The sequence below is a fragment of the Grampus griseus genome (assembly GCF_964374135.1).
Source record: "Grampus griseus genome assembly, chromosome: 10".
NCBI classification, from domain to species: Eukaryota; Metazoa; Chordata; class Mammalia; order Artiodactyla; family Delphinidae; genus Grampus; species Grampus griseus.
In genome coordinates this window covers 9,890,700-9,916,657 of record NC_139004.1, presented here as the reverse complement: position 1 = coordinate 9,916,657, position 25,958 = coordinate 9,890,700, and the positions used below count along the sequence as shown (strand labels likewise).

At 42.7% G+C, this 25,958-nt stretch overlaps 1 protein-coding gene across 4 annotated transcripts in view; it reads right to left on the bottom strand.

The window, feature by feature from the left end:
* The window catches only part of PHACTR1 (phosphatase and actin regulator 1), a gene marked incomplete at its 5' end in the record, with an annotated part of 541,508 nt that overhangs the window by 99,113 nt on the left and 416,437 nt on the right, over nt 1-25,958 (bottom strand). For all 4 annotated transcript variants that reach the window (XM_082662612.1, XM_082662614.1, XM_082662613.1 and 1 more), the window contains one exon: nt 9,189-9,269. In XM_082662612.1, coding sequence (XP_082518738.1) covers nt 9,189-9,269 — 81 coding nt within the window. The remainder of the gene's footprint in view (nt 1-9,188; nt 9,270-25,958) is intronic.

Here is a 25,958-nt window from a genome sequence, read left to right as displayed (position 1 = left end):
CAGCTGACATAATAATAATACAAATAAAGCGCACAATAAGTGTAATGCACTTGAATCATCCCAAAACCATCCCCCTTCCCCCAGGTCCGTGGAAAAATTGTCTTCCACGAAACCGGTCCCTGGTGCCAAAAAGGCTGGGGACTGCTGCAGAGGACAAAACACAGGAAGATCATTGGTCTAAATTTGCTTATTGCTGCAGCCTCCTTGAGTTAAGTTTTTAGTTACCTGAAACTATAGGCCTTTTAACTTACACCCTGCTGACTGCACACTGGCTTCACAGGTAACTAAGGAGCCTATAATTAAACAGCATAAACATTATCAAAAGGACGCTTCCTATCTCGTTTGATGTGTCTGTATTTGACACTTCGGGGAATTTTTTCCACACTACGCCACTGTCCTTGGACTTCCATAATGCTATACATTTCTGGGTTACTTCCTATTTTTCTGTCCACTTCTCAGTTTTTGAGGGTTTTCTTATTCCCAGATCATTTTTTTTTCTAACTTCCAGATCACTCAATGCTGGGGTGCCAAGGTGTTTTCTATCAGTGCCACTTATTTTCTCATTTTACATCTTCTTTGAGAAATATCATCAATCTATACGACTTCATGACCATTTACACACGCACAATTCCAAACCTGCATCTCCAACCCACATCTCCCTCTTGAGTTTTAAATCTGTACATGTAGTGCTCTGCTTAGCCATTTGGATATCTCAAACGCAATGTGGTCAAACCATCGCGATATTCTGTGCTCTGTAATTGCTTCTCTTAGGTCCCCAGCTCAGGGGACCTGTACCCGTCCCCCGTATCTGTCCACCAAGTCTCCAAGCCAGAATCCTGAATGTCAGCCATGCCTTCAACCTCCCCTCCTCTCCCCAAATCTAAGCAGTCACAGGCCTTCCTGACTCTACCTCCTACAATTCTCCAGTCTCTCCTCTCCCCCTCCCCCCATTCCTACTACCCTCATTCCTGCCATTTACCGTCACATCATCTGAATCCCAGCAACAGTCCGCCACCTGGTCTCCCCGACTCATGCCTTGGTGTCCCTCCAAGTCTTTCTCTCCCACGGGCAGAGGGATGAGGCTGCAAGTCCGATTGTGCAAAAAACCCTTCCAGAAATCCTCATCAATGCTCTCAGGACAAAGGATAAGCAACTAATATCATATTCCTGCCTGCAAGATCTGCCCTGACTTCCCCTCACCATATACACAAGCTGGACACCCTCTATCTTTCATTATCCCCAACGTGGTGCCTCCCCATGTGCTAGTCCTTCTATTTCTAACATTTTCCCAACCCAGCCCACCTTCTCCAGGATAATTCTCATCACCCTTCAGGTTTCCTCTCAGACACTGTTCCTTCCAGGATGCCTTCCCTGAGTCTCCAGGCCTGGTGGGTGACGCTTCCACGCACCCCCGAACTTCCTGTACTTTCCTCATCATAACTGCCAAGCACCTGAACCCGTTACGGGACCGTAAGTGCTGTTAGGGGAGTCCACCTTGACCCTCCTAGCATCCCTGGCGCCCAGAACGACACCTGCAACATAACAGGTATTCAACAAACACGCAAGAGACAAATACCTTTGTTGGGAACATTTGCTCACTGATATAATAATAACTTCATTAATTTTTTGCCTTGGGATAGTGATTTTCTGAAAGAACACTGTTGCTTAAGAGAATGTGGACCACAATTTCTCTTTATCCGTTTTCATTTAATCTGCTTTCCATTTACCCCACTAGGGCAATCCACTGCATTAGGCGCTGAGACGCTACATAAATGATTCTACGTCACTGAGTCTGAAAGTAAACACTCTTTCCATTTTCACACAGTTACTCCGAATCACAGCTTCCAGAAGATGCCATTTCTAGGTGAGACATGAGAAACAGCTAAAAATGTGACAAAATAACAATGTCCGGTCAAGGCTGTGAAAAGCATGTCCCACAAACTGCAAGACTTGAAAAGTCTACACAACTGGGACACCAGATAAACAACGGGACTTAAAAGGCTCAAGTCTAAGAATTCGTCTCCTCTGATATAGGGGAGAGTTGTTATTTTTATTTTTAAAAGATGATGGCCTTTTAATTTAAATACCAGCCTTTTTTCTCATGAATGCCTGAGAAGGGGGGAACTGTAGCCTCTGCATAAGAGAGTTATCCATTTCAGGGAGCTGCTATTTGCGTTGATAATTAAAAATAACACCTTCCAAAACGTTGCTCTAACTTGATGACGGAAAAAAGCACACCTCGGTGCACTTTATTATTTGCTGTGAAATGTTATCGCTAATTCCCAGCGCACAGTGAAAAGGGAAGTTGCTCATTTGCACACAGTCAGTTCTGTTCTTCCGTGACCCCTGGTCTTCCTGCTCCGGTGGGGCTAGCTCTCCCGTCAGGTCTTCGTGGGACTGCAGTGAGCAACCACCTGGCGACCAGGGGAGCCGCAGCGGCCTCAACTCCATCCCTGCAGGTGGCCACACCTCCCAGCTCCCTGCCCCCATCTGGGGTGTGGCGGTGTGTAATATACAGGGGCGACAGCGTGTCCTTCCACGCAGAGAGATGGTCTCCTTTCCCTCTTTTCCCTCCTCATAAGTGATATATCCACTCATGTGAATTAAACACACCCATACTGTACAAAGCACGTGACAGGACTGTGATAGAACTGAGGTTTCACTGGAAGATCCAGTGTTGAAAAATACGGAACAACCGCCATTGTCATCCCTAACATCCTTTATATACAACATCATGCTTATTTGTAGAGCTCTTTTGCAATAACCACTAACAGCATTATTTATTAATATCCTCTGATGACCAACAGGCAATATATTACAAAGGTTTTTTGTGTTCCTATAAATTCCAAACAAAGGACAGAAGGTCTTAGCAGGGGTTTTCAGAGTCCACGCTCGCTGGCCGTGAACCCTCAGGCAAGTCTATAACCTCGCTGGGCTGCAGCTGCTTCTACTCTACTTTGGAAAAATAACAGAAGCCAGGTCAGGTGACCTCCTGAGATCCTTGCTAAGCCTGAGAAATACCATCAAGATTTTACTGATGGCCAAACAGTCCACTGCTTTCAGGATATTTTTCTCCATAACACCTAATAACCACTGTTTATAAGTAGAGTATGTGGCATCCATATACATGAATATACGCCCAATATAATACCGCCTATTTAAACAACTGGCAACAACGTTTCACGAACCAACAAATGAATAAACAAGAGGGATCAGAGTTCTAGTGTGCTCTGGATTTTGCCAACACAGGTGTACAGACCAAGTCGTGTGTACATGCAGATAGCCTCAGCCTGGCATTTGTTGTTTTTCAATAAACATACTGAGCATTGACTATGTCCCAATAGGACATAGTGCTACTGTAGGCAGTCGGATGCCACAACGTCTGTGAACAAACCAGACAGAGATCCTGCCCTGCCTGGTGGAGCTCACCTTTCAGTAAGGAGAGACCGATGAGAAAAAGGCTAATACAACACATATGTAATGTATAGATTGCAGGTGATAAGAGACAGAAGGAAAAAAAGAGAGAAAGAAAGAACACAGTAGAGCAGGGTCAGGGGATTACAGACCTATGGAAGGAGGTGACACTTTAAAACCTGGAGGTCCCAGGGAAGCTCCATTGAGAAGGTGGAATCTGAGCAAAGACTTGAAAAAGGAGTGAACCACGTGGATGGATATCTGGGGGAAGAGGGTTCTAGGAGGAGAGTGAAGCCAATGCCAACATCAGGGGCTGGAAAGCAGGGTTAGCAAGATGCCACAGAGAGGACGTTATGAGGAAGTACCGCCAGGGAGTTGAAGCAAACTTAGGGGTTGGAGGGCAGATCGTGGAGGGCTTCGTAGGCTGTCGGAGGAGCTTGAAACTTCTCTGAGTGAAGTGGGGAGCCACTGTAGGCTCTGAACAGGAGGTGTTGTGCTCTGATTTACAGAGAACTGAGAGAGAGGCAAGTGCAATACAGAGGCTTTAATTTAAAAGAAACATACTGAGTCAATTTAAGGAACTTAAGGGCTCACGAATTAGGTTACAGGTTGTTTAGAAGTAGTAGTAAGACCAATGCTCCTGTTTCAGCCACCCAAGCACTGCATTTAGGTCTCTGTGCAAATATCACCTCCTCCAGAGGTCCTCCATTGCATTTATATAAAATCATGGCTCCCCCTCTGAATTTATCTCCTTACCCTGATGCTTTGTTTATCTTCGTAGTGCTCATCACTCCTTGGCAATATATCATAGGCTTATTTAATTATTTCCTATCTCCTTTAGTAGAATGTAAACTCTGAGAAGGTGAGAATCTTGCTTTTTTGGTTATCACTGTAGCTCAACACTAGAGCACCTGGCTCAGAGGGGGGATTCAGTACCAATTTGTTGAATGAATGAACAAATGTTCCAGGAGTCTAGGAGAACCCTTAAGTTCTAATTTAAAAAAACAGACTACGGAACCGGGGATTAAATAGTTAAAAATAAGCTGTCTACAAAATTATAGACCATTTTCCATCAGTAGTTGGTTTCACATTTTTACTCTTTAGAGTGATGACGGTTCACTGTAATGTTTCATTGTGTTTTTCACGAAATTGTTATATCCATATTGTGGAAAATGGGAGAAAAAGAATTTAAAATTTTATGTTCCTCTACATCGTGATTAACAATTTAAAGTCTTCTTTGTAGTTTTTAAAGTTTGCTGCATTTTTACATGGCCTTGATATATCCAGAGATCAAACGATTTTCTCTGATCTTTAAAGTTTTATCTAAACTTTCTTCTGAACTTTATTTTTTTCTATAAATTTATTTACTTATGTATTTATTTTTATTTTTGACTGCATTGGGTCTTCGTTGCTGTGCCCGGGCTTTCTCTAGTTGTGGTGAGTGGGGGCTAGTCTTCGTTGCGGTGCAAGGGCTTCTCATTGTGGTGGCTTCTCTTGTTGCGGAGCACGGGCTCTAGGCACCCAGGCTTCAGTAGTTGTGGCACGCGGGCTCAGTAGTTGTGGCTCCCGGGCTTTAGAGCACAGGCTCAGTAGTTGTGGCACACAGGCTTAGTTGCTCCACGGCATGTGGGATCTTCCCGGACCAGGGCTCAAACCCGTGTCCCCCGCATTGGCAGGCGGATTCGTAACCACCGTGCCACCAGGGAAGTCCTCTTCTGAACTTTAAATGCATGTGGTTGTATATGGAAACCAATAAGAAAATACAAGCCATCCGGTAACTGAAGCTCTTTATATCTACATTCCATTAAATGAAGGATTCCTGAACTAGTTTCTAGAGATACTGAGAACATTTCCCCTCTTCAATCCAAGCTCTCATTTTGCCTGATTTAAATTTATTGACTAGTGTGGGATTTTAACCTGCTAAGAAAAACATAAAGAATTTCGAGGAGAACTCTCATAATAATAAAACCTCATTCGTTCTAAGTCTGCCGTGCCCAGTTACAAATCTCATATCCCTACAGTTTATCTTAATGCTTCCTACAAACGAGTACGGCATTATTAAGCAAAATCAATAACATAAAGAGTTGGAAGAGAAAAGCTCATCTACTAAAGATAAACTGCTTCCCACCACCTTAGCAATATCATATACAAAACAGTGTAACTGCAGCATGAACAGGGGCCGGCCCTCGTGGATGGGCTGACACAGTAACTGCACATTAGGGACCATACATCTCTGGTGGAAACCGTTTTGCTGCCAGGAGACCAGACTCATGGGTGCAAAATGAGGAATGACCAAGCCGGGCAATGTGGAAGGACTGTCGAAAATCTAAGAAATTTATCTTTGCAGCAAACAACTTGGAAAATGATGAAAGGTTCTTTGCCTCTTGCTGTTCACTCAGGATGTGGCAATAAAAGTTCATTTGTTTTACTCACTAGAATCCCAGACACAGCAAGTTGAATGATGCTGTAGAAAAGGGAAGGATGAATGACAGGAAAACGACATGTTTAGAGACTAAAGAGGAGACAGGGTGGAGGGGTGAGAATGTAATTAAATCAGATACCAAGGGGTTAGGTTCTCGGCCACCCACGTTGGTAAGGCCATTGTGAGGGGGGGTTGAAGATCCTTGCACTTAAGAGCTGACAATGATGTCCCTTCCTAACTCGTGGGCCTGAACTAGGCTAAGGAACATAAAGGGTTTTAAAAAATATAAAGGATGATGATGATACTACTACTAATAACGGGGTGTCAACAATTTCTTGAGAACTTATGGGATGATAGCCAATATTTTACTCTACATGTTGTTATGGACGGAACTGTGTTACCCCCTCTCCCCCCTGCCCAAATTTATATGTGAAATCCAAACCCCCAGTGTGACTGTATTTGGACATGGACCTTTACGGAAGTAATGAGGTTAAATGAGGTCCTAAGGGTGGGCCCTGATCCAACAGGACTGCGTTTCTTTTTTTTTTTTTTCGCGGTACGCAGGCCTCTCACTGTTGTGGCCTCTCCCGTTGCGGAGCACAGGCTCCGGACGCGCAGGCTTAGCGGCCGTGGCTCACAGGCCCAGCCGCTCCGTGGCATGTGGGATCTTCCTGGACCGGGGCATGAACCCGTGTCCGCTGCAACGGCAGGCGGACCCTCAACCACTGCGCCACCAGGGAAGCCCCAGGATTGTGTTTCTTATGAAAAGAGGAAGAGACACCAGGAGTGTGCACACACAGAGGGAAGGCCGTGTGAGGACACAGCAAGATGGCAGCCGTCTGCAAGTCGAGGAGGAGGCCTCACCAGGAACCGATCCTGCTAGCACCTGAATCTTGGACTTCTAGCCTCCAAAACTGTGAGGAAATACATTTCTGTTGTTTAAGTCACTCAGTCTGTGGTATTTTGTTATGGTAGCCCTGGCAAACTAATACAGATATGTTATCTGATGTAATCCTCATTACAATATTATCCACACTTTCAAATACGGGAATAGAAGCACAGAGAAGTTATGCAACTTCACTAAAGTTGCACAGCTACTCAGTAGTGGAACTGGAATTGAATCCAAGCAATGATTACAGGACTCACGTTCTGAACAGCTGATGTAACATAATACAAGGTAATGTGATTAATATCCATAGTGATACAAAATGGATGCTTTTATCAGAAAAACCCACAGCAAATACAAACTTCTATATCTACGATGTGCAATTTTAGTTTCCCTCTACTCCCATTCCCATCATACAAACAATAAGCATTTTTTGAGCCAATCTATCTCAGCCACTTTCTGAGGGGGTCTGGCATCAAGCCTTATGAAGTCCATGTTCTCCTGGAGTTAACGTGCTAGTGAGGAAAGCCGGCCAACAACAGAACAGAAAAAAGCAGACAGCGATAATGCAAAGACAAAAATAAAACCGGAAGTTGTGGTGACAGGCGGCGGCCAGCCTGGTCCTTTCCTCCACAGCCAGTTACTGAGACCACAAACAGGACACAGCTCCGAATCCTCGGGCAACTCCTAATGGGGGCTGGCAGGCCCCAGACTCAATGTCCCCTGTTTCTTCCCCTATAAAATGGGCTTTTGCTCTAACAGTCTATGGCTTCTTTGATTAAGTCAGGAAGTTACTCCGGCAATATTTACCCTAACTCAGTTATTAGGTATGATGGAAATAATAAATACTATACTTAAATGTATCCTCTCCTTTAAAGGATTCCTGAAATTTTCCTGTAAGAGACATAAAGTTTGCAGGAAGAAAGGAGGGAGGGGGAGGGATCATTTAACTGGATCTGAACAGGCTTTCGCTAGGACAGTAATCTTTATTTAAGCCCTGGGATGCTGACCGTGTAATACCATACCTGTGGTCAGACACTTCCCATCTTCACCGGGGAGGGAATATAGAGAAAGGATTTTGAGATGAAACATGGAAACTTAAGGTCAGTACAAGGGAGGGTTTGGGGGGCCTGTACAGAAATAAGACATTGGAGAAAAGTGACAAAATGATGCATTCTTTTTTCTCTGGAGAGCTTAATCAACCAAAGAAACTGTATCTTGGTATGTCTCGCCCAGAAGTAGAAGGACGATGTGACTCGCCAAGGGATGCCTTGGGGCCAGGAGGCTCTGCTAATGAACGAAGGCGGTTTGAAACAGTACAGCTTCACACCCTACCTGCTGCATCCCCTGCCACTAGGGCGAGAGCAGCGCCACCTCCTACTTGCAGCGTTTCAGGGTGGCAACGTGTGCTAAGACAAAATACTTCCAAAGTGCCGTCAGGAGGCTCCATGGCAGGAATGCATGGGGTGAACTGTACCACCAGAGGAGTAAGGACCAACTCACTGAAGACAGTGGAATCAGACAGAAGCGCCCAAGTTAGAAACACAGCCTGCCTTTCTGTATCAGAACACAAACTAGGCATGTAGAAGACCTACAAAAACATGGAAAACTGACTGCACGGTCAGAATTACAGGATCACGTTGATGATCAGGGTGGACCTTTAAAGCGGAACATGCGATTTAATAATTTGGCCCAACAAATAATACTGGCCTCAAATAATAAGATCTAGAACAGACAATTATTACTGATGACTGTAACAAGACTGGAATAACAGTTCATCATGTCTCTTAAAGCCTTAAATGAAGGATGGTGAGAGGAAGGGGAGGGGAGGGAAGAATAGTTAATGGGTAAACCACTGCATACCTTCGTATTTAAAGGCAGTAGTTCAATCAGCAAAAGACACGGGATAAGTTCACCAGCAGACACTTTTGGACACATTCACAGTGCATTTGTAATCACTGGAAATATTATCATTTGAAACATGTGTACATTTATATAAAATTATATATAATTTTCTCCACTTTGATTTCTCCTATTGTTGGGAGATGGACGGCCCCAAAAAATCTGTTAGAGAAATTCTAGGTGCTTGTGGATTTTAACATTTGTCCTGGGAACCCCTAGTGCCTGAAAGAGCCTGAGCAATTAAATTCACCCCAGCTGTGTGTGTTCAGACACCAACAGGCTCACCACCAGTACTGACACCATTCCTTGGGCCACATCATTTGTCTCAGCATCCTATGGTTTGATTCCAGTGCTGAGAAAAAGGGAGCTTTCGTTCCCTCTATAATAGCAATCACTTCAACGCTGTCTGCTACACCCTCTGATCTCTCCAGAAGTGTCTGGAGTTTTAAAGGTTCAAACTCTGATAAAGTGATACAGAAAACGGAATCCAACTCCAAGAACTATGCACACAGATTCCATGCACGGCTTTTTTCTGGCTCATGGAGACTGGAGTGGTCCCCTTACCTTTATCATAGATTTCCTTCAAGACCCCTCGTTTTATTAGCTCCTCTCTGCTTTGCCTCATCGATATTTTCCTTTCCAGGGCTGCGAGCAAAACACAGAGAAGCAGGGGTGAGTAGGTAACAAAGACGTTTCTAAAAAGCATCGTATTTTAAGATGTATTGAAATGTCATATATGGGAAAGCTTCCGTAAGTTATACTTTACTAATGTAAGCTAATGATACCAGTTAATACGTTTTGATACTATGATCAGCATTTTAATCCAATTATTTAATCATCAAGACAATCAAATTACCTATGAGGTAGGCACTTTTAATCTCATTTTATTTAACCGTGATATATGGTTGAGGAAACTGTACCATAGAGCAGCTCAACAACCTATCAGAGTCATACTGAGAAGAGCATCCAGGATTCAAAGCCAGAAAACACTACCTCTGCGCTCAGCTTAACCTCTGCATCACACATCTTCCTGAGTGTGGCCTTTCCTCACAGGTGGGATTTCTTTTTTAATTACCTAGTGCATACAGATCATGTCTCATCGAGGATTTTGTTGCTTCCCAACTATTTTAAAAGTCATTTGAAAATATCTCCTAAAAAGCTCCCTGGATTGGCACCCAGGTTCCCGAGGAGAGCCAAGGGGGCGGTGGGAGACCTCCATGCGACACCCACCCACTGCTCTCCTCTCTTGGCTCCAAACAAGGAACGGACTGTTCAGTTCCCAAACACACTTCCACTTGACCAGCCATTCACCTGAGCCAACCGTTCGGGCAGGTGGGAGCTGCAGGGGGGAAGAGGGAGCGCTTCCTCTCCGATCAGTGGGTATGATGGAGGGCAAGGCAAGTGGAAACAGAGCCCCAGAGTGGGGAAGTGAGGGCAGCACGAAAGGGCAGGCCTGTGGCCCCAGGTAGGGAAGGGGAAACCAGCAGAACCTGTAGAGGAAAGAAAGCTATTCCAGCAGCTGACATTTCAGTAAACACGGAATGGAGGAGGGGAGAGGTGACAGCAATCACTTTTGTCAACTTGAGATTCTTTATATCCTTTGGATACACAATTATTCGAGGGGGGAAAATACCAGTTATAAAATAAGGAAACAATTTTATGCACACAAATTTAGATGCAGATTACACATACACACACACACCCCTCAAGAGAATTTCATGCAAAGAATAGGAGTAAGAACTAGAAAGAAAGCAAGGAAACAAGAATTGTGATTGCAACTATGTTACCCACTAGCTGTGTGCCCTTAATCAAGTCACTGTGCCAGTCTGGGAAGACACTGGTGCCCCCACCCCAGCCACCACGATTTACCCACAGACGTGAGGGCAGGAAGGTTGTACGGAAGGGCAAGGGTTAAAGGTGAGCGGGAGAATCAATGGAGCGGTGTTCGTTTTGGGAGGTGAAGGAGTTTTATGTCCCAACCCAAATAGCAAGATATGGTGGGAAGAGGGCAGACGGGGTTCTCGTGCAGAAGAGGGATGCCCGGGGAAGGGGAAGAGAGGTGCGTGCAGCTCGGTTAGAAAGTTCTGCCTGATTTTAAAAAAGATTTGCTCAGCAGCACGGTGGGAAAGACGGAACAGGCAAGATGAAGCGGGGGTTTTTAAGTAAAAAGTTTGTTAGCGATCTTTTGGGTGAATAAACAGGTGCTTTGCCATCCTGTACTGAACCATGTAAATGAACAGATTTCTCTTCAACAAAATGAGGATTCCCAGGGGCTTTTCAAAATCGTGGAGTAAAGAGGATGAACCTGACCCACGGCACTCAGGGAAGGATCTGCAGCGAGGCGGACAGAGCCTAGACGCAGAGGTCCGAGATCTCAAGTACCAGCAGAATACGGTCACTGTCAGGCCAACCACTTAGGTATCCGGACCTCTGCTGTCTCTCCGCACTCATTCAACAACTGAGGACCAGCTGCCTAGAGTGCAAAGCTACTCTGTCAGGGACTGGAGATGATGGTGACCAAAGGGACAGCCCCTCCCTCACAGGGATTATAGACTAATGTGTGATTCAGTCATCAAATGATGATATCGCCTAATGTGTGACTGCAAATTGAGATGGGCCTCATAAAAGAAGACATGGTTCCTTGGGGCTTCCCTGGTGGCACAGTGGTTAAGAATCCGCCTGCCAATGCAGGGGACATGGGTTCAAGCCCTGGTCGGGGAAGATCCCACATGCCGTGGAGCAACTAAGCCCGTGCACCACAACTACTGAGCCTGTGCTCTAGAGCCCACAAGCCACAACTACTGAGCCCGTGCGCCACAACTACTGAAGCCTGCACGCCTAGAGCGCGTGCTCCGCAACAAGAGAAGCCACCGCAATAAGAAGTCCACGCACCGCAAGGAAGAGTAGCCTCCACTCACCGCAACTAGAGAAAGCCCGCATGCAGCAACAAAGACCTAATGCAGCCAAAAATAAAATAATTTTTTTTTAAAAAAGAAGAAGACATGGTTCCATCAGAGCATATGATAAATAACCTCCTCCACTGGGGAGTTAGAAAAGGCTTTTCTGAGGAAGAAACCCCAGAGCTGAGTTTGAAAGATAAATATACCTTATCTTAGCCCAGGGCAGTTGGGTAGGAGCTGACAGAAACACTCCAGATAGAGCAAGCTTGGCAACGGCTCCTGACGGAGGAATCAGGGTGCCGTGGACAAGCAGAAAGCAATCTGGTATGACTGTACCACCAGCACCAGGTGTAGAATGATGCTTTAAGATGTGGCCAAAGGGGCAGGGGGCCTGGGCCATGCAAAGGCCTTATTGACCATGTTATTCGAAGGGAAATGGGAAGAAGTGATCAGATTTAAGTATCTGAAAGACCAACGCCCATTTTAGTGTGGAGGATGGGTTGGAGGGAGGCCAGTTACCAGGTGATTACAGAAGTCTGGGCAGAAGACGATGGCAGCTACCCTAAGATGCTGAAGACAGAGACAAGGGACACACTCAAGACACGTGAAGGTGGCAATGTTGCCACGACCCAAAGGTAAGGATTGGCCATGGGGTGTGCGGGGGAGAGAGGGGTCAACAAGGACTCCTTGGTTCTTGACTTGAGTAACTAAATGGACAGTGGTGTCAATGACTACGGTAGGGGACACAGAAGGAGAATCAGGCATGGAGGGAGGATGGTGAGCTCAATGTCATCAACACCCAGAAGGAGCTATCAGGTATGTGCTCGGGAAATGTAGTGGGATACATCATGAAACAGGGATGATGAGACTGTCCTGTACGTGGCAGTGTTTCTCAAACTTTTCCATGTGATTACTCCTAATGGTAAAGGAGTAAGGCCAGGGGCTCCAAGGGTATGACTGAAGTTGCCTGTCCCAAGCATGCCATTTCTTTAATGTATTGAGTTTTTCCTTAAGAACGAAGGTGGAGCTCACAAAATATATCTGCTCTTATTTAAATAAGAAAGTACCCCCCCTCCACCCTCTCCCACATGCACACCAATTTCCACCTTTAACTGACATTCCGGGAAGAGGTGGCTTATTTATACCTTGGCTTTGTCCATTTCCTGTGCAGAACCCTGTGCCCAGAGAGGATACACAGATCATTGTGAGAAGGGTGGATGTCATGTCACTTCATTTAATCTTCACCACAGTCCTGCGAAGTGCTATTATTCCCATTATACAGATGTGGCACCTGAGGCCCAGCAAAATTAACTTGCTCAGGGTCACAGAGCAGTAAGTAGAAGAGCAGAAAGAGACTTTAAAGCCTGTGGGGGTTTTTTTTGCCTCCACAATACCACTTTATTATGGAGATTGTTATTATGTATATAGGCTCTAAATATAATCTAATGTATACTGCTTTAAAAATGGAAGGCAAGAATAAACAACAAGGTCCTATTGCACGGGATACTATATTCAATATCCTGTGATAAACCATAATGGAGAAGAATATGAAAAAGAATATATATACGTATAACTGAATCACTTTGCTGTACAGCAGAAATTAACACACTGTAAACCAACTATACTTCAAGGGAATAAGTTTTTAAAAATAGAAGGCAATTTTATTACTAGTTTATCTGGGGCTGAGCATCACAGTAAAATAACATAATTACACTTTGGTTCAGGAGCTTCTTCTAAGGCACTCTTCACTCTCTCTCTTAACAAGGTATACGTGATGCCTCTCTGCTAATCTTATTTTCAGCAGTTCCTCCAAAGTTCCAGCTAAGTGTAACTGGGGTCAAAGACAAGCTCACCCACTGCCCGAGGGAGTGAAATAAAATGGGCTCTTGGGGCAGGAGGACAACTCAAATCACCTGCCCTGGGCTACTACTAAGCCATAAACCCCCGGGGGAAGAGGATTCCATGTGGGGAGAAAGAAAATATAACGGTTTCCTTTTCAGCGACCAAGGCTAGGTCCGATCCTCCCTCTCCAACAATTCTGGCTTTGGGTAAAACAAAGACAAAAAAAGAAGAGAAGAGAAGAGATTATGAAAAGTTAAGGAAGTCAGAAGACGAGGAACGATGCATCGGAGAAGAGAAAGTATAACGTGTACTGCATCTGTCCAAAGGATAGGAGGAAGAAATCAGGTTAAGTGCGCACCGAGGTGTGATAGGGAGCTGATTAACTGGGGGATGTTGGTCTCTGGGAGATGGGAAATGGAAGTTAACAGAACAACATCATTTATCTCTTAAAAGGAAAATAAAACTGAAAAGCTACTTCGTTAAACTGGTGGCAAAAAGCACACAAGTAGGTAACATTTTTATATAAAAAAATAAAGTAAGGACTTAGTTTAAAATAAGAAGATCTACTATATAAGGATCACTCCAATATTATTCAGTTATTAAAGCACAGGGCAAATAAAATCTGAGTGACCACACATGGGCATGTGCTGGTGTAAACGTTTTGGTTATGAAACTGGAACGTAGTGATTGTTGCACGACTCTTCCGTTTTACTAAAATCACTGAGCTGTACTCGTCCAAAGCATTAATTTTATGTTGTGTAAATTATACCTCAATCAAGCTGTTATGAAAAAAAAAAATAGTGACCACCAGGGCAAAAACATGAGTTAAAAACAAAAATAGTAAATCTAAGCAGACGATTAAATTAAACTTTAGGCCACCGTCAGCAAGAGGACAACAGTAAAATACAAGGATTAGATACGTAGCATACAAAAGTAACTTTCTAAAAACAATTATTTTAACCTCTAACAGGATAGAAACAAAACAGAAAAAGCAGGAAGCTGGTTTCCCCCCAAAATGAAAATACAGCTCAGAGCACAACAACGCAACTCCTTGGATCTTTAGAAAAGAACCAAATCTCCAGGCGGTAGGAGGTGCAGAACACTGTAATAGGCTCTTTTTTTTTTTTTTGCGGTACGCGGGCCTCTCACTGTTGTGGCCTCTCCCATTGCGGAGCACAGGCTCTGGACGCGCAGGCTCAGCGGCCACGGCTCACGGGCCCAGCCGCTCTGCAGCATGTGGGATCTTCCTGGACCGGGGCACGAACCCGTGTCCCCCCTGCATCGACAGGCGGACTCTCAACCACTGCGCCACCAGCGAAGCCCTGTAATAGGCTTTTGGGATGGGCCTGTGGTGACTGAAACATCAAAACCAAATTGCATAAACCAGCAAATGTGCAAGGCTACTGCAGGGACACCCGGTCTAAAATTCTATGCCAGCATGTGAGACAGCCCGAAGAGGAAAAGGCTAAAAATGACTGGCTGGCTTTTAGAGGCAAACAAAGACAAAGAATTAGTTGAGTAGGTCCAAACGCATCTTAAAAAGCTTCACATACCCCTCTTTCTCTCCTGAAATGAGTGCGAGAAGTACTTCTCAATTACTGTACCAAAAATGGCCCCAAATGGCCCCCCAAAATGATATTAAAAGGTTGGCATGTCCAAGGAAGGCTCTCGAAGCTTGTCATTAAACAAAATATTCATATAAAAACCATGCAGAAAACCTTGAAAGGCCTTTTTAATATCTTTATTGGAGTATAATTGCTTTACAATGGTGTGTTTCTGCTTTATAACAAAGTGAATCAGCCCTACATATACATATATCCCCGTATCTCCTCCCTCTTGTGTCTCCCTCCCACCCCTCTAGGTGGTCACAAAGCACCGAGCTAATCTCCCTGTGCTATGCGGCTGCTGGCACAGGTATTCTTGCATTTTATCACCATCTATTGACCGTGCCTTTTTATTTTTCGTACTTCTGATACGTTGACATCTAGGAGCCATGCTGATCCTAGAGACAGACAGCCCCTCCCAGGGCTAACAGATTCCTACGGATAGTAAGTGACTTGCCTGTGAGCCTGCCTTTCATATGCAAAGCGACCACTCCAGAGCCCCTATCCTCAATCATCTCCTTTACGGAGTCCTTGCACTACAGGCCAAGGTTCTCCTGCCCTCATCACCCCAGGGCCAGGTACCAGACAACTAGAGACAGTCCTCATGCCCCAGAGCCACTAAAATGATTCACCCTAGCCAGGCACACCTGCTAACCCTGTCCCGCACATTCCTTTCTGTGGAAACGGCAATAAAGGCTCTTGCCCACGTTCTCCTCCCTTTCTGCTTCCTGAACAACCCTGGGGCTTCTCCACGTGGCTCTCCATGGCCTGGCATGACCCGTTCTCTTCGGGATCTGTGAATGTAACAGACTCTCTTTTCAATGGCAATTGTCTCTTGACCTGTGGGCTTCACCATACCTGAATAATAATAAAGCCTACATTTTAACACACATCTATTCTTGCACTGGTTTGTAAACAAAGGGAAAAACTAATGAGGGTTTTGGTTTTCACAGCTTTATGTTCCATTCTATTGCTCTGAAGTCTGTTTACATTTGAGCGAGTGCTTTAGTCACAGAAAGTCTGGTGAAGGACCGATTCTCAGCAGTAACTTCCACCAAAGCACAGAGACTAACTCTGGTAATGGAGTGACAGCAGTTCTAATCACTACCGTAAACCTCTTTTGAGCCACCACTGCAGTAGATGCCATATTTACTAAAAGCCCGTTCCCCATCACCTCCCCCTAATTATTTTTTCTTCAGTCTCCCTATCCACATGGTACGTGCTAAGCCACGGAATCCTATGCTCTTTAACATCAGTGAATTTAAAACAGGCATCTTGGATGGGCTTGTTCTGCTTAGTGAATGCCTGCGATGGATGACTTTGTTAAAAATAACTAGGACATTCTCTTTTTATTTTTTTCATGTGCTCACATACACGTGTTCTTTAATTTTTTTATTTATAAAAATACATGAAACCTTTTCACTGTAAATAATTCAAGAAACAGAAAACAAACTCCTTTTTCATTGTCCCTCCTTCCATAGACCCAACTCATCAAGTCTCACTACTGCCCTTCTTTGATATTTTCATTCTCTCTTTTCCTTCCTCCCTCTCTCTCTCTCCCTCTTTCCCACACACACCCAACACTATATAAATACAGTTTTTAAAACTATATAAATACAGTTTTTAAAACTCTTTTTTCTCCTCTCATTTATAAATATGTTTTAGAGATCTTCCCATCAGTACATACAGAAGCACCTCATTCTTTTTGAGTACCACATACCATGACATGGGATATAAGCGCCAGAACTTATTTCACCATCTGCAGCTGAAGAAAATTTAAGTTGCTTTGCATTTTTGGCCTACAAATATTGCTACTGTGACTATGCCTGTTCAGGCACCCATGTGAACAGGTAAACGAATTTTTCTAAAATATATCACTAGGCTTACTGGGCAGGGTATTTTCGCTGTGCTCCCCATACTGACGGAAGAAAGAAACTCTTGTATTTCATAAAATGAGGAAATGGGGAATAAAAGTAATATTGATGCTTTTTCAGTCATCTGGTTCTCAGAGTACCAGAGCAGGGAGTTGTTCATATTTTTCTCTAGGATAATCTCTCTCTTGAATTCTCGGCTCAACTGCCTTCAAATTACATTCTGTATGGGATAGAAGTTTGAAGGGGGGAAAACAATGGAGAAATGATGAAGTCTGCAGTAGCTTACTGCAGAGTCGTATGCTTTCAGTGGTTAGAATAGTCAACTTGCAAGTAAAGTCCGTAGCTTTTATCCCTTTAAAATTTGACAACTCCAGTGAAAGTGAATTTATGCTAGAGATCTACAAGTAGCAAATGGAGTGAGCCTGCAGAACCAGGAACCTACCTCCACTTCCCAGCTGACATCATCAATACGGAAAATTATTAATATGATGCCACTACATCCTAGAAGGACCCAACATGAAACAACCAACCCACATTTACACTATCTCCAGAGAAAATGCATCCATTTTCCTTAAGATGAAGAGACTCTCTTTCAAAATTAAATGTAAACGGGCTTCCCTGGTGGTGCAGTGGTTGAGAGTCCGCCTGCTGATGCAGGGGACACGGGTTCGTGCCCCGGTCCGGGAAGATCCCACATGCCGCGCAGCTGCTAGGCCCGTGAGCCGTGGCCGCTGGGCCTGCGCGTTCAGAGCCTGTGCTCTGCAATGGGAGAGGCCACAACAGTGAAAGGCCCGTGTACCGCAAAAAAAAAAAAAAAAAAATTAAATGTATACATACAATATATAAAAGAGGGGAAAGGAGAGCAAGGATTTGGAGGAAGGGATAAATCCAGAGGTCTTCCATTTCAAAAGATCAGATGACAAATACCAGTTGATCTTCTATTTCATAAGGAAATTAAGGAGAAAAGCAACAAGGTTGTCAATCTAAATGCTGTGTTGAAGAAAGAAGTAGAAAAGAATGCAATTTTAAACGTCTAGTTTCAGACAGAATGGTATGATGAACACATTCAAGAAGTCCTGTTAATCTAGAAGCAATCTGTATGAGCACCGACTTTTACCAACAGATGATGTTGAGGGGTCCTATGAACAGCTAAACATTTTGCTAAACGTAGACTCACTAGGCAAGAAGGTTTTTGATTACTCGATTATCCAAAGAAAGCTTATTGAATTACTAATTCAAAATGAAAAATCGCTTTTAACATATTTGGCAATTAAGGCCGAGTGAGCCTCAAAATCAGAAAGACTGAACAACGTCCAACTGTATAGCACAGAGAACTATATTCAATATCTTGGGATAAACCATAATGGAAAAGAATATATAAAGAATATATAAACAGAATCACTTTGCTGTACAGCAGAAATTAACACATTGAAATCAACTACACTTTAATAAAAATTTTTTTAAAAACCAGAGAGATTGACCAGTTTAGAACTATTTTCTCCTCTAAAAATCTAAACCATGTGGAAATTTCATCTAAAAGGTTGAATCTAAGGTGTAATTGTCCTCATCACATAATAAGCATAGATCCTGATTCACATTGTTACAGCGTGAACTCCAGCGATGGTCCAAGTGGATGGGGTGCATGAATAAGGTTCCTCATCTCTAACATGGTAACCTACCCAATGTACTCGTGCAACACTGAGTAGCCAGCTTACATAAACTCTTCCCGGCCCATGAGGTAGGAGATGAGATTGTTTATTTACTGTTGTTTGTGATTACATCCAAGTCATCTAGATCAGCACTTTCCACAGTCTGTTCTGCAGAATAGTAACCCCCAGAGATGCTCTGAGGAAAGGGTTGGAGGACAATAGTTTTGGGAAATGCCATGTACCACTGGAGAATCACAGTGTTCGTTAGCAGGAGAGGACCTAAAGAAACCAGTTTAACTCAGTTTAACCCAGTGTTTCTCCCAAATTCATTTGACAGTATGACCCTTTCATGGAGTACCATGGGTCTTTCATTCCGAGGAAAATCTTCTGCGAAACAATGATCTATATTACAGCTTGCAGGAAGCAAATGTGGTTGTTCTGTTGTAAAAAGGAACCAGGGAGGTCAGCTTTTCTAACTCAGCAGGGACACAGGGGGGCCAAGATCTTTCATAAGGAGTTTTCTGGTCAATGTTTGAATCAAACACAACAGAAAACCTAAAGTCCTGCAATATTAAATGAGCAAAGGCATGACTGAAAGATCCAGAAAGATCCTAATAGAGCAAAGTGACCAGCCATCCATCTACCAGTCCTCCTGCGGTCCTGGTAGAGACTTCAGCTGGTAGACATCTGCATTCCAGTGACCTCCCCGGATGGGCAGTCCCCCATCCATTCTCCAGATAAGTAAAGACTAGACTTAACCTTGATCAGCTCAATACTTCAGAGTATCTGTCCAAAACAACAATCTGGGTTTTGACATAATTGGTATTAGGTACTTCTTTCTGACAGTAATGCAGACAGTATAATTTCCTCTGGAGTCGGAGAGCATGAGAGTTGGACATGTCATTAGCATAGACAAGGCGATTTATTTCCCTCTTACTGTGGGAGAAATGCCTGCAGTCAGGTCCCACAGGAGCCTTATCCACTGATGAAGTGTAGGAGAAAAAGGATCACAGACTCATTTCAAGCTGTAAGTTGTGCTGTTAAAAGCACCTTTTTCATGGATCTTGATTGGATCCTGGTTTGAACAAACTAGCTATCAAAGCATTTGGGGGTCAGTTGGGAAAATATGAATATGAACTGGGTATTAGATGATATTTTAGGGAATTACTATTAGTTTTGCTACCTATGATAATGGAATTGGGGTTACAGAGGACATTTTCTTGAGTTTTTAGAGATGAATGATTAGAGATGTCTGTCATTTACTTCAAAACACTTCAGAAAAAAAAAAAAGCAATGAATATGGCCACATCTTAGTAACTGTTAGGTGATGGCTATATAACTCTACAATTAAACTGTGCAATGATATCATTATACACATTATACACAATTCTCTCATGTTTGAAAATTCTCAAAATGTAAACGCGCAAAATGAATGAATCTTACAAGTAATGCTGAGTGAAAAGAGCAAGAAAAAGAACACACACACTGATTCCATTTATATAAAGTTCAAAACTGGCAAAACTAAATATATGGTTTAGAGATGCATCTCTCTAAACTTTAAAACTACAAAGAAAAGGATATGATGACAATAAAAAATCAGGACAGCGGCCACCTTTGGTGGGGAGGGAAATTGCAATCACAGAGGCACATTAAGGGGCTCCCAGATACCGTCAATTTTTTCTTTTTCTTTTTTTTTGATGTGGCAGCAGTTATATGCACTTTATAACCATCTGTTAAACTGTACATTGATGCTTAATGCATTTTCTCAATGTATGTTTTATTTTCCAAAGCAAAAGCATTCAAAGGACCTCCTTACTAATTCTGCTTCTCTTTTCACTGATGTATTAGCCTCTGAAGGGGAGTAAAAAACTCAGCCACCACAGAATGAAATTATACAGCTGGCCAGCAGACAACTCTTGCTGATGAAAGAAAGGGTGATCATAGGCAATAAAAGCCACAAGTTCTTTCCTGGTCATTTCTTCAAATAGTTCAGATACGAGCACAGAATGGTTGCTCTTAATGCCTGCAGGTATCTGGGCAGCAGAAGAGGGACCTGAAGTTTGAGGGGGAGAAAGCTGGCAGAAAGTTTTCGAGGTGAGTAATTTTGCAGAAGTAAGTATTCTGATTTTTGAAAATAGGTTGAACTGTTCTTGGAGTCCATCCTTGAAGTCGCATGTAAGAAGCAACTTCGGGGAATTAGTTTTGCAAGGATCAGGCTCAACACTCTTGGGAGGGCACCGAGGAAAGCTTATGTTACAATTGGCAGATTCCATCTTCTCTCTCTCTACCCCAATCTGCACAGGAAAACTCAGACCAAATTCGAACAGAATAACTATCAGTTTTCTCTTCGGAGATTTACAAGACACGGTAGAAATAATTCCTTCTCCATTTATTGGTCCCCTCTTATGGGAACATGGTAGAACAATGATTTAATAAAACTAAGATCTGAAAAGTAATGTAGGTTAAGCCCTGTTTACAACCTTCATTTTGTCTTTTCACCTATATATCACCTATTACAAGGGACTTTATTTCATTAAATGTGGAACAGGTGGCCCTACGGTGATAGAGAATGCAATGTAATGAAAGTATTTATGTTAGAAATAAAGGTTTGATGTTTTGGTGTTTGCTTCTTTTACTTGCAGGGAAGTGTGTCCTAACATCTAATTTTTTTTGTGATTGTGTACCAAGCTACAATTCACATTTCCATCATATTCTCTGCTACCTCTAACACTCCGGTCAGGAATAAAAAAGAAAATTCATTGATTTAGAGCTAGTTAAGTGACTTTCTCTTCCAGATGTAGGAAGCATAATGCTGTACTGTATTTCATTCTAGACACCTAATTATTACTGATTGCTTTATGACAGAAAGGTATCGCCCAAAGCACTGAAGAAGGAAATCTGAAATCCTGCCCAGAACAGCTTAATAGCCCAGGTACCACCTGTTACCCCAAAGATAATAGGGCCGTTGTTCAAAGGGTTTTGTGCTGTCAAGTTAATGGAAATAGGTTTGCCTCTTTCACTGCTTGTTTTTCCTCTAATGGTCCAATCAACTCTGCTGCAATGAAGTCTTTAGAAGGTGGTGTTAAGATGTTTAGGCTTTAAAATCTTACTTCTCTGATTCTTTATAAGACAGAGAAAGACAGCAGTGTTAGACTGAGGGAATTTATTTGCTCTTAGTATCTAGTCAGATTAAAGTCAACTAATGATTTTGAACAAAAATTTTAAAAACCATAACTATATACAGTTACGTCAAATGTTTACTCAGACAAATATTTTGTCTGAAAGGGACATTTTTGTGTGAAGACTTGATTTCTCCCTTCCGTTGCCATGGTAACACTCACACTGCATTAGGAACTACTTACTGCGCTTTCCACGTAGTACTTTATTGTAAGTTTCACAACAACTCCAGAGGCTTATCACCATTTTGCAGATAAACAAGATGTTAAGTAACTTGCCCAAGGTGCAAAATTGGACTTGAACCCAAGCCGTGTGATTCCAGTGTGTGAAAACTTAAGCATGACATTATACTGCCCGTCGCCCGACAACTCATCGAGACTATCCGTAAATAAACAAACACGTACAGATAGGCTACAGTGCATATACAGAAGAACGAAAGATATGCCTTTTGCTATTTTCTGGGCCAAATTTTGTAGCCTGTAAACTCTGATCATTTCTTAAATCATCTTATTAAAGTTTAGCAGTGACTTAATTGTCACCAAATGAGGTTTCACAAATGAAGACAAAGCATCCTGCCTCACGCATAAAACTCAATAAGTTGTGCGATTGTTTTTATGATCACGCTGTACTTTAGGAAAAAGTTAAACTGGCCAAAGGAAATACAGAGTCACACAGAAATTTATAATTTCACTCTCTTCTTTTATATGCGTATGTTAAGTAACATCCATGTTTTGGAAGGTAAATATCCACCCGGTTACTTCCCATCAGTCATTTGCGATGGAGAGACTTATAAAGGTAAGAAATGTGCACATTTGCTATGTCCTTGAAACACTGAGCTGCATCGAGCCTTTTATACCAAAGCAGAACAGAAATGCTCACGAAGAAGAAATGCATAACTGCATATAATTAAATAACAAAACCTTCCAATCTAAGAGAAAGTCCAAGTAATTTAGAAACATCCTTTCCTACTCTGCATACCAAACACGTTTTTTCATTTCTGTCTCAACCTTCTCCTCTTGCATGATAAGATGCTTCACCCAGAAACAGACCGGGTTTGGCTATTCTTTATCTAAGCATCCGCCAGCTAATGATAAAACAACATGGCCGGGCTTCCCTGGTGGCGCAGCGGTTGGGGGTCCGCCTGCCGATGCGGTGGGCGTGGGTTCGTGCCCCGGTCCGGGAGGATCCCACATGCCGCGGAGCGGCTGGGCCCGTGAGCCACGGCCGCTGGGTCTGCGCGTCCGGAGCCTGTGCTCCGCAGCGGGAGAGGCCGCAGCAGTGAGAGGCCCGCATACCGCAAAACAAAACAAAACAAAACAAAAAAACCCAATATGGCCAAATAGCCATGATCTACAAATAGGTGAAGAGAGTTATTAATCTGTAATAGGGGGAAAAACTCAACCATTAGTACCTAGATATTATTCCCTGAAAATCCCAGAATATTTGAATAGCAGGTGTGTGAATCAAACATTTACCCAAGCAGCAATTGGAAAAACTGAAAAACATAACCACTGCCAAAAGAAGCAGAAATCTCTTAACGTATGAAACGAAGAACAAAGGTCCAGAAGCACAGGCTGCTCAAAGCTTTCCTTGAGGCTCTGCTTGTTCTCACAGATGCCATCAATACCCCCTCCCTTTATGACAAAGCAGCGAGACATGACAAGCAGCACGTTGCTCCCTTAAATGAACACGCAGCCTTCTCTGTTCCTCCTTTGTGATCGCAACTTCCGAGTTTTGTTTCTGATGGGTATTTCTGTGCTCCTTTTGAAGTAACTGTCGCGTGCAGAGTGAAAGGTAACAAATGTGCAACGCTTAATTCACCCATGGAAATAGCAGAACTCAATGTCTTTCATTTGCTTGACACTGATTCTTTATGACATCATGAATGGAACTTTTTTTTCCTCCATAAAATTACCCAGCAGTCTCTTAATTCTAGGGATTGACTCTGATTTGAGGAAATGTCTGGGCCAGGGCAGCAACTTAGAATTCAGATGTTGATTCTTAGTACCATCTGGGCTTGAGTGAGGGAGGGGATGAAGGATTTGATGGCCGTGGTCCTGATGGGAATCTAGCTGATCTCAATGGTGTTCAGAGGCGAAGTAAACCATCAACCCATTTTCTTTCTTCCTCACAAACCCACAAAAGTGGCTTTGCTGGCCTCATCGACAAGTTAATAGAAAAACCTTGCCCGAGGCTGTGTCTATACAATGTTACAGGAATGAGCCATGAAAACAGATCAATCAGCTTGATTTGATTTCTTTTCCTATCAAAACATCCTGTCACCTGGCAGCGCTATAACTAGATAAGCTAACCGCTGTGAAAGCGTGAAGACAGAGACAAAACAGAAACTGTCTGGACTTTGTCACACGTTCTGTCAAAGCTACTGGCTCAGGGATGCGATCAGCTTAGCATTTTTTAAATGGTGATAAAATACACGTGACATAAAATTTACCATTGTAACCACTCCCAAGGGTACACTTCAGTAGTTCAGTATATTCATATTATTGTGTAACCAATATTTTCATCTTGAAAAACTGAAGCTCTATGCCTATTAAACAATAACTCCCCATTCTTCTCCCCTGCCAGCCCCTGGCAACCACCATTCTACGTTCTGTATCTATGAATCTGACTCCTCTGGGTACCTCATATAAATGAAATCATACAATATCTGTCTTTTTTTGTGACTGTCTTATTTCACTTAGCAAGGTACATCTATGTTGTAGCATGTGACAGGACTTCCTTTTTAAAGCTGGATAAATATTCAATTGTATGTGTATATATCACATTTTGTTTATCCATTCATCTGTCGATGGGCACTTAGGGTTGCTCCCACCTCTTGGCTATTGTGAATAATGCTGCTATGAACATGTGTGTGCAAATATCTCTTTGAGATCCTGCTTCAGAAGTGGGATGGCTGGATCATGTATGCAGCAGTTCTATGCTTAATTTTTTGAGGAACCACCATACTGTTTTCCTTAGTGGCTGCACCGTTTTACATTCCCACCAAAAGTGCACAAAAGCTCCAATTTTCCACATCCTCATAACACTTATTATATCTTTTTTTTTGTTTGGTTTTAAATAGCTATCCTAATGGGTGTGATGGGATGAAGTTAGTTTTAAGATGTCAAAACTCAGGGAGAGGAAAATTATGAGACTCTAATGACTAATGTTTGGCCATGAGCTTAAATGCTTTTAAAAGTTGCCATTTCTTCACCTCGGATCACAGAAATAATATCACAAGCTAAAGGTCTCCTTTGACCCTCTGGGATTATAAGACTTGATTTCTTTATAGAGGAAAAGTGGGGATAAATTTAATGGAAAGGATGAATAAGTTAAGAGGAAAGTTCACATTTTTCAGAGAAAAAGTTTTGTTGTTATTGTCATTTTTATTTCCAAAATAGAAACTTATCCACAAGTGTCTTTATAATTCATGAAGGACAGTAGCTACACTGCAAATATTTGTACCTCTCTGCATTGTGCGTGATGAAAGTCTTTAATTATATGAGCCAAAGTTTCTAGTTTATGAGGAAACCTGGCTACGTGGTATGCACATGGTTGCTTTCTTTGAAACTTCCATGGGGCTTGAAACAATGCTGTCCATTCACCTTGAGTTCCTCAAATGAAAATTTTGGGGGAAATACAACTGCGTTCAAAGGTAGTAAGTATGGATTCTGTAAGCATTTCAACTCTATGTTTCAAACAGGCAGAGAATATATTTATAATGAAAAAAAGAATTAGTTTGTGAATATGTAGAGCAGGTGTTGGCAAACTTTTTCTGTAAAGGACAGACAGCCACCAGTCTTTAAGAAACTACTCAATTCCGTCATAGCAGCTCTAGACAGTACACAAGTGAATAAGGTGGCTGTGTTCCAATAAAACTTTATTTACAAAAACAGGGTGGGAGACGGATTTGGCCTGTGGGTCATAGTTTGCTAATCCCTGTTGTAGAAAACCCAAGAGAAAGAACTTTATAGAGTTCTCCCATAAGTTGAAGGAGGAAGAACAAACCTTCAAGCTGTGTGGCAAAAAAAAAAAAAGACAAACGGCAAAAGAAACCTTCTTGACATCATTGCTTTCAAAACTAAGTATAAAACTGTGGCTTTCATATAAAAAAATGCATTTCCGGGCTCCATGTCATGTTCATACTTTTGATCCTTGAGCTGAAGAAGCTTATGATACATGAGAATCAACAGAACCTCGGATGTCGAACCTTGAAATCCTAACTTCTTCAAAAGCTAAAGTTTAACTTTACAAAGAAGAAAATCTCGGGTAGAAATGGCACGTTTCA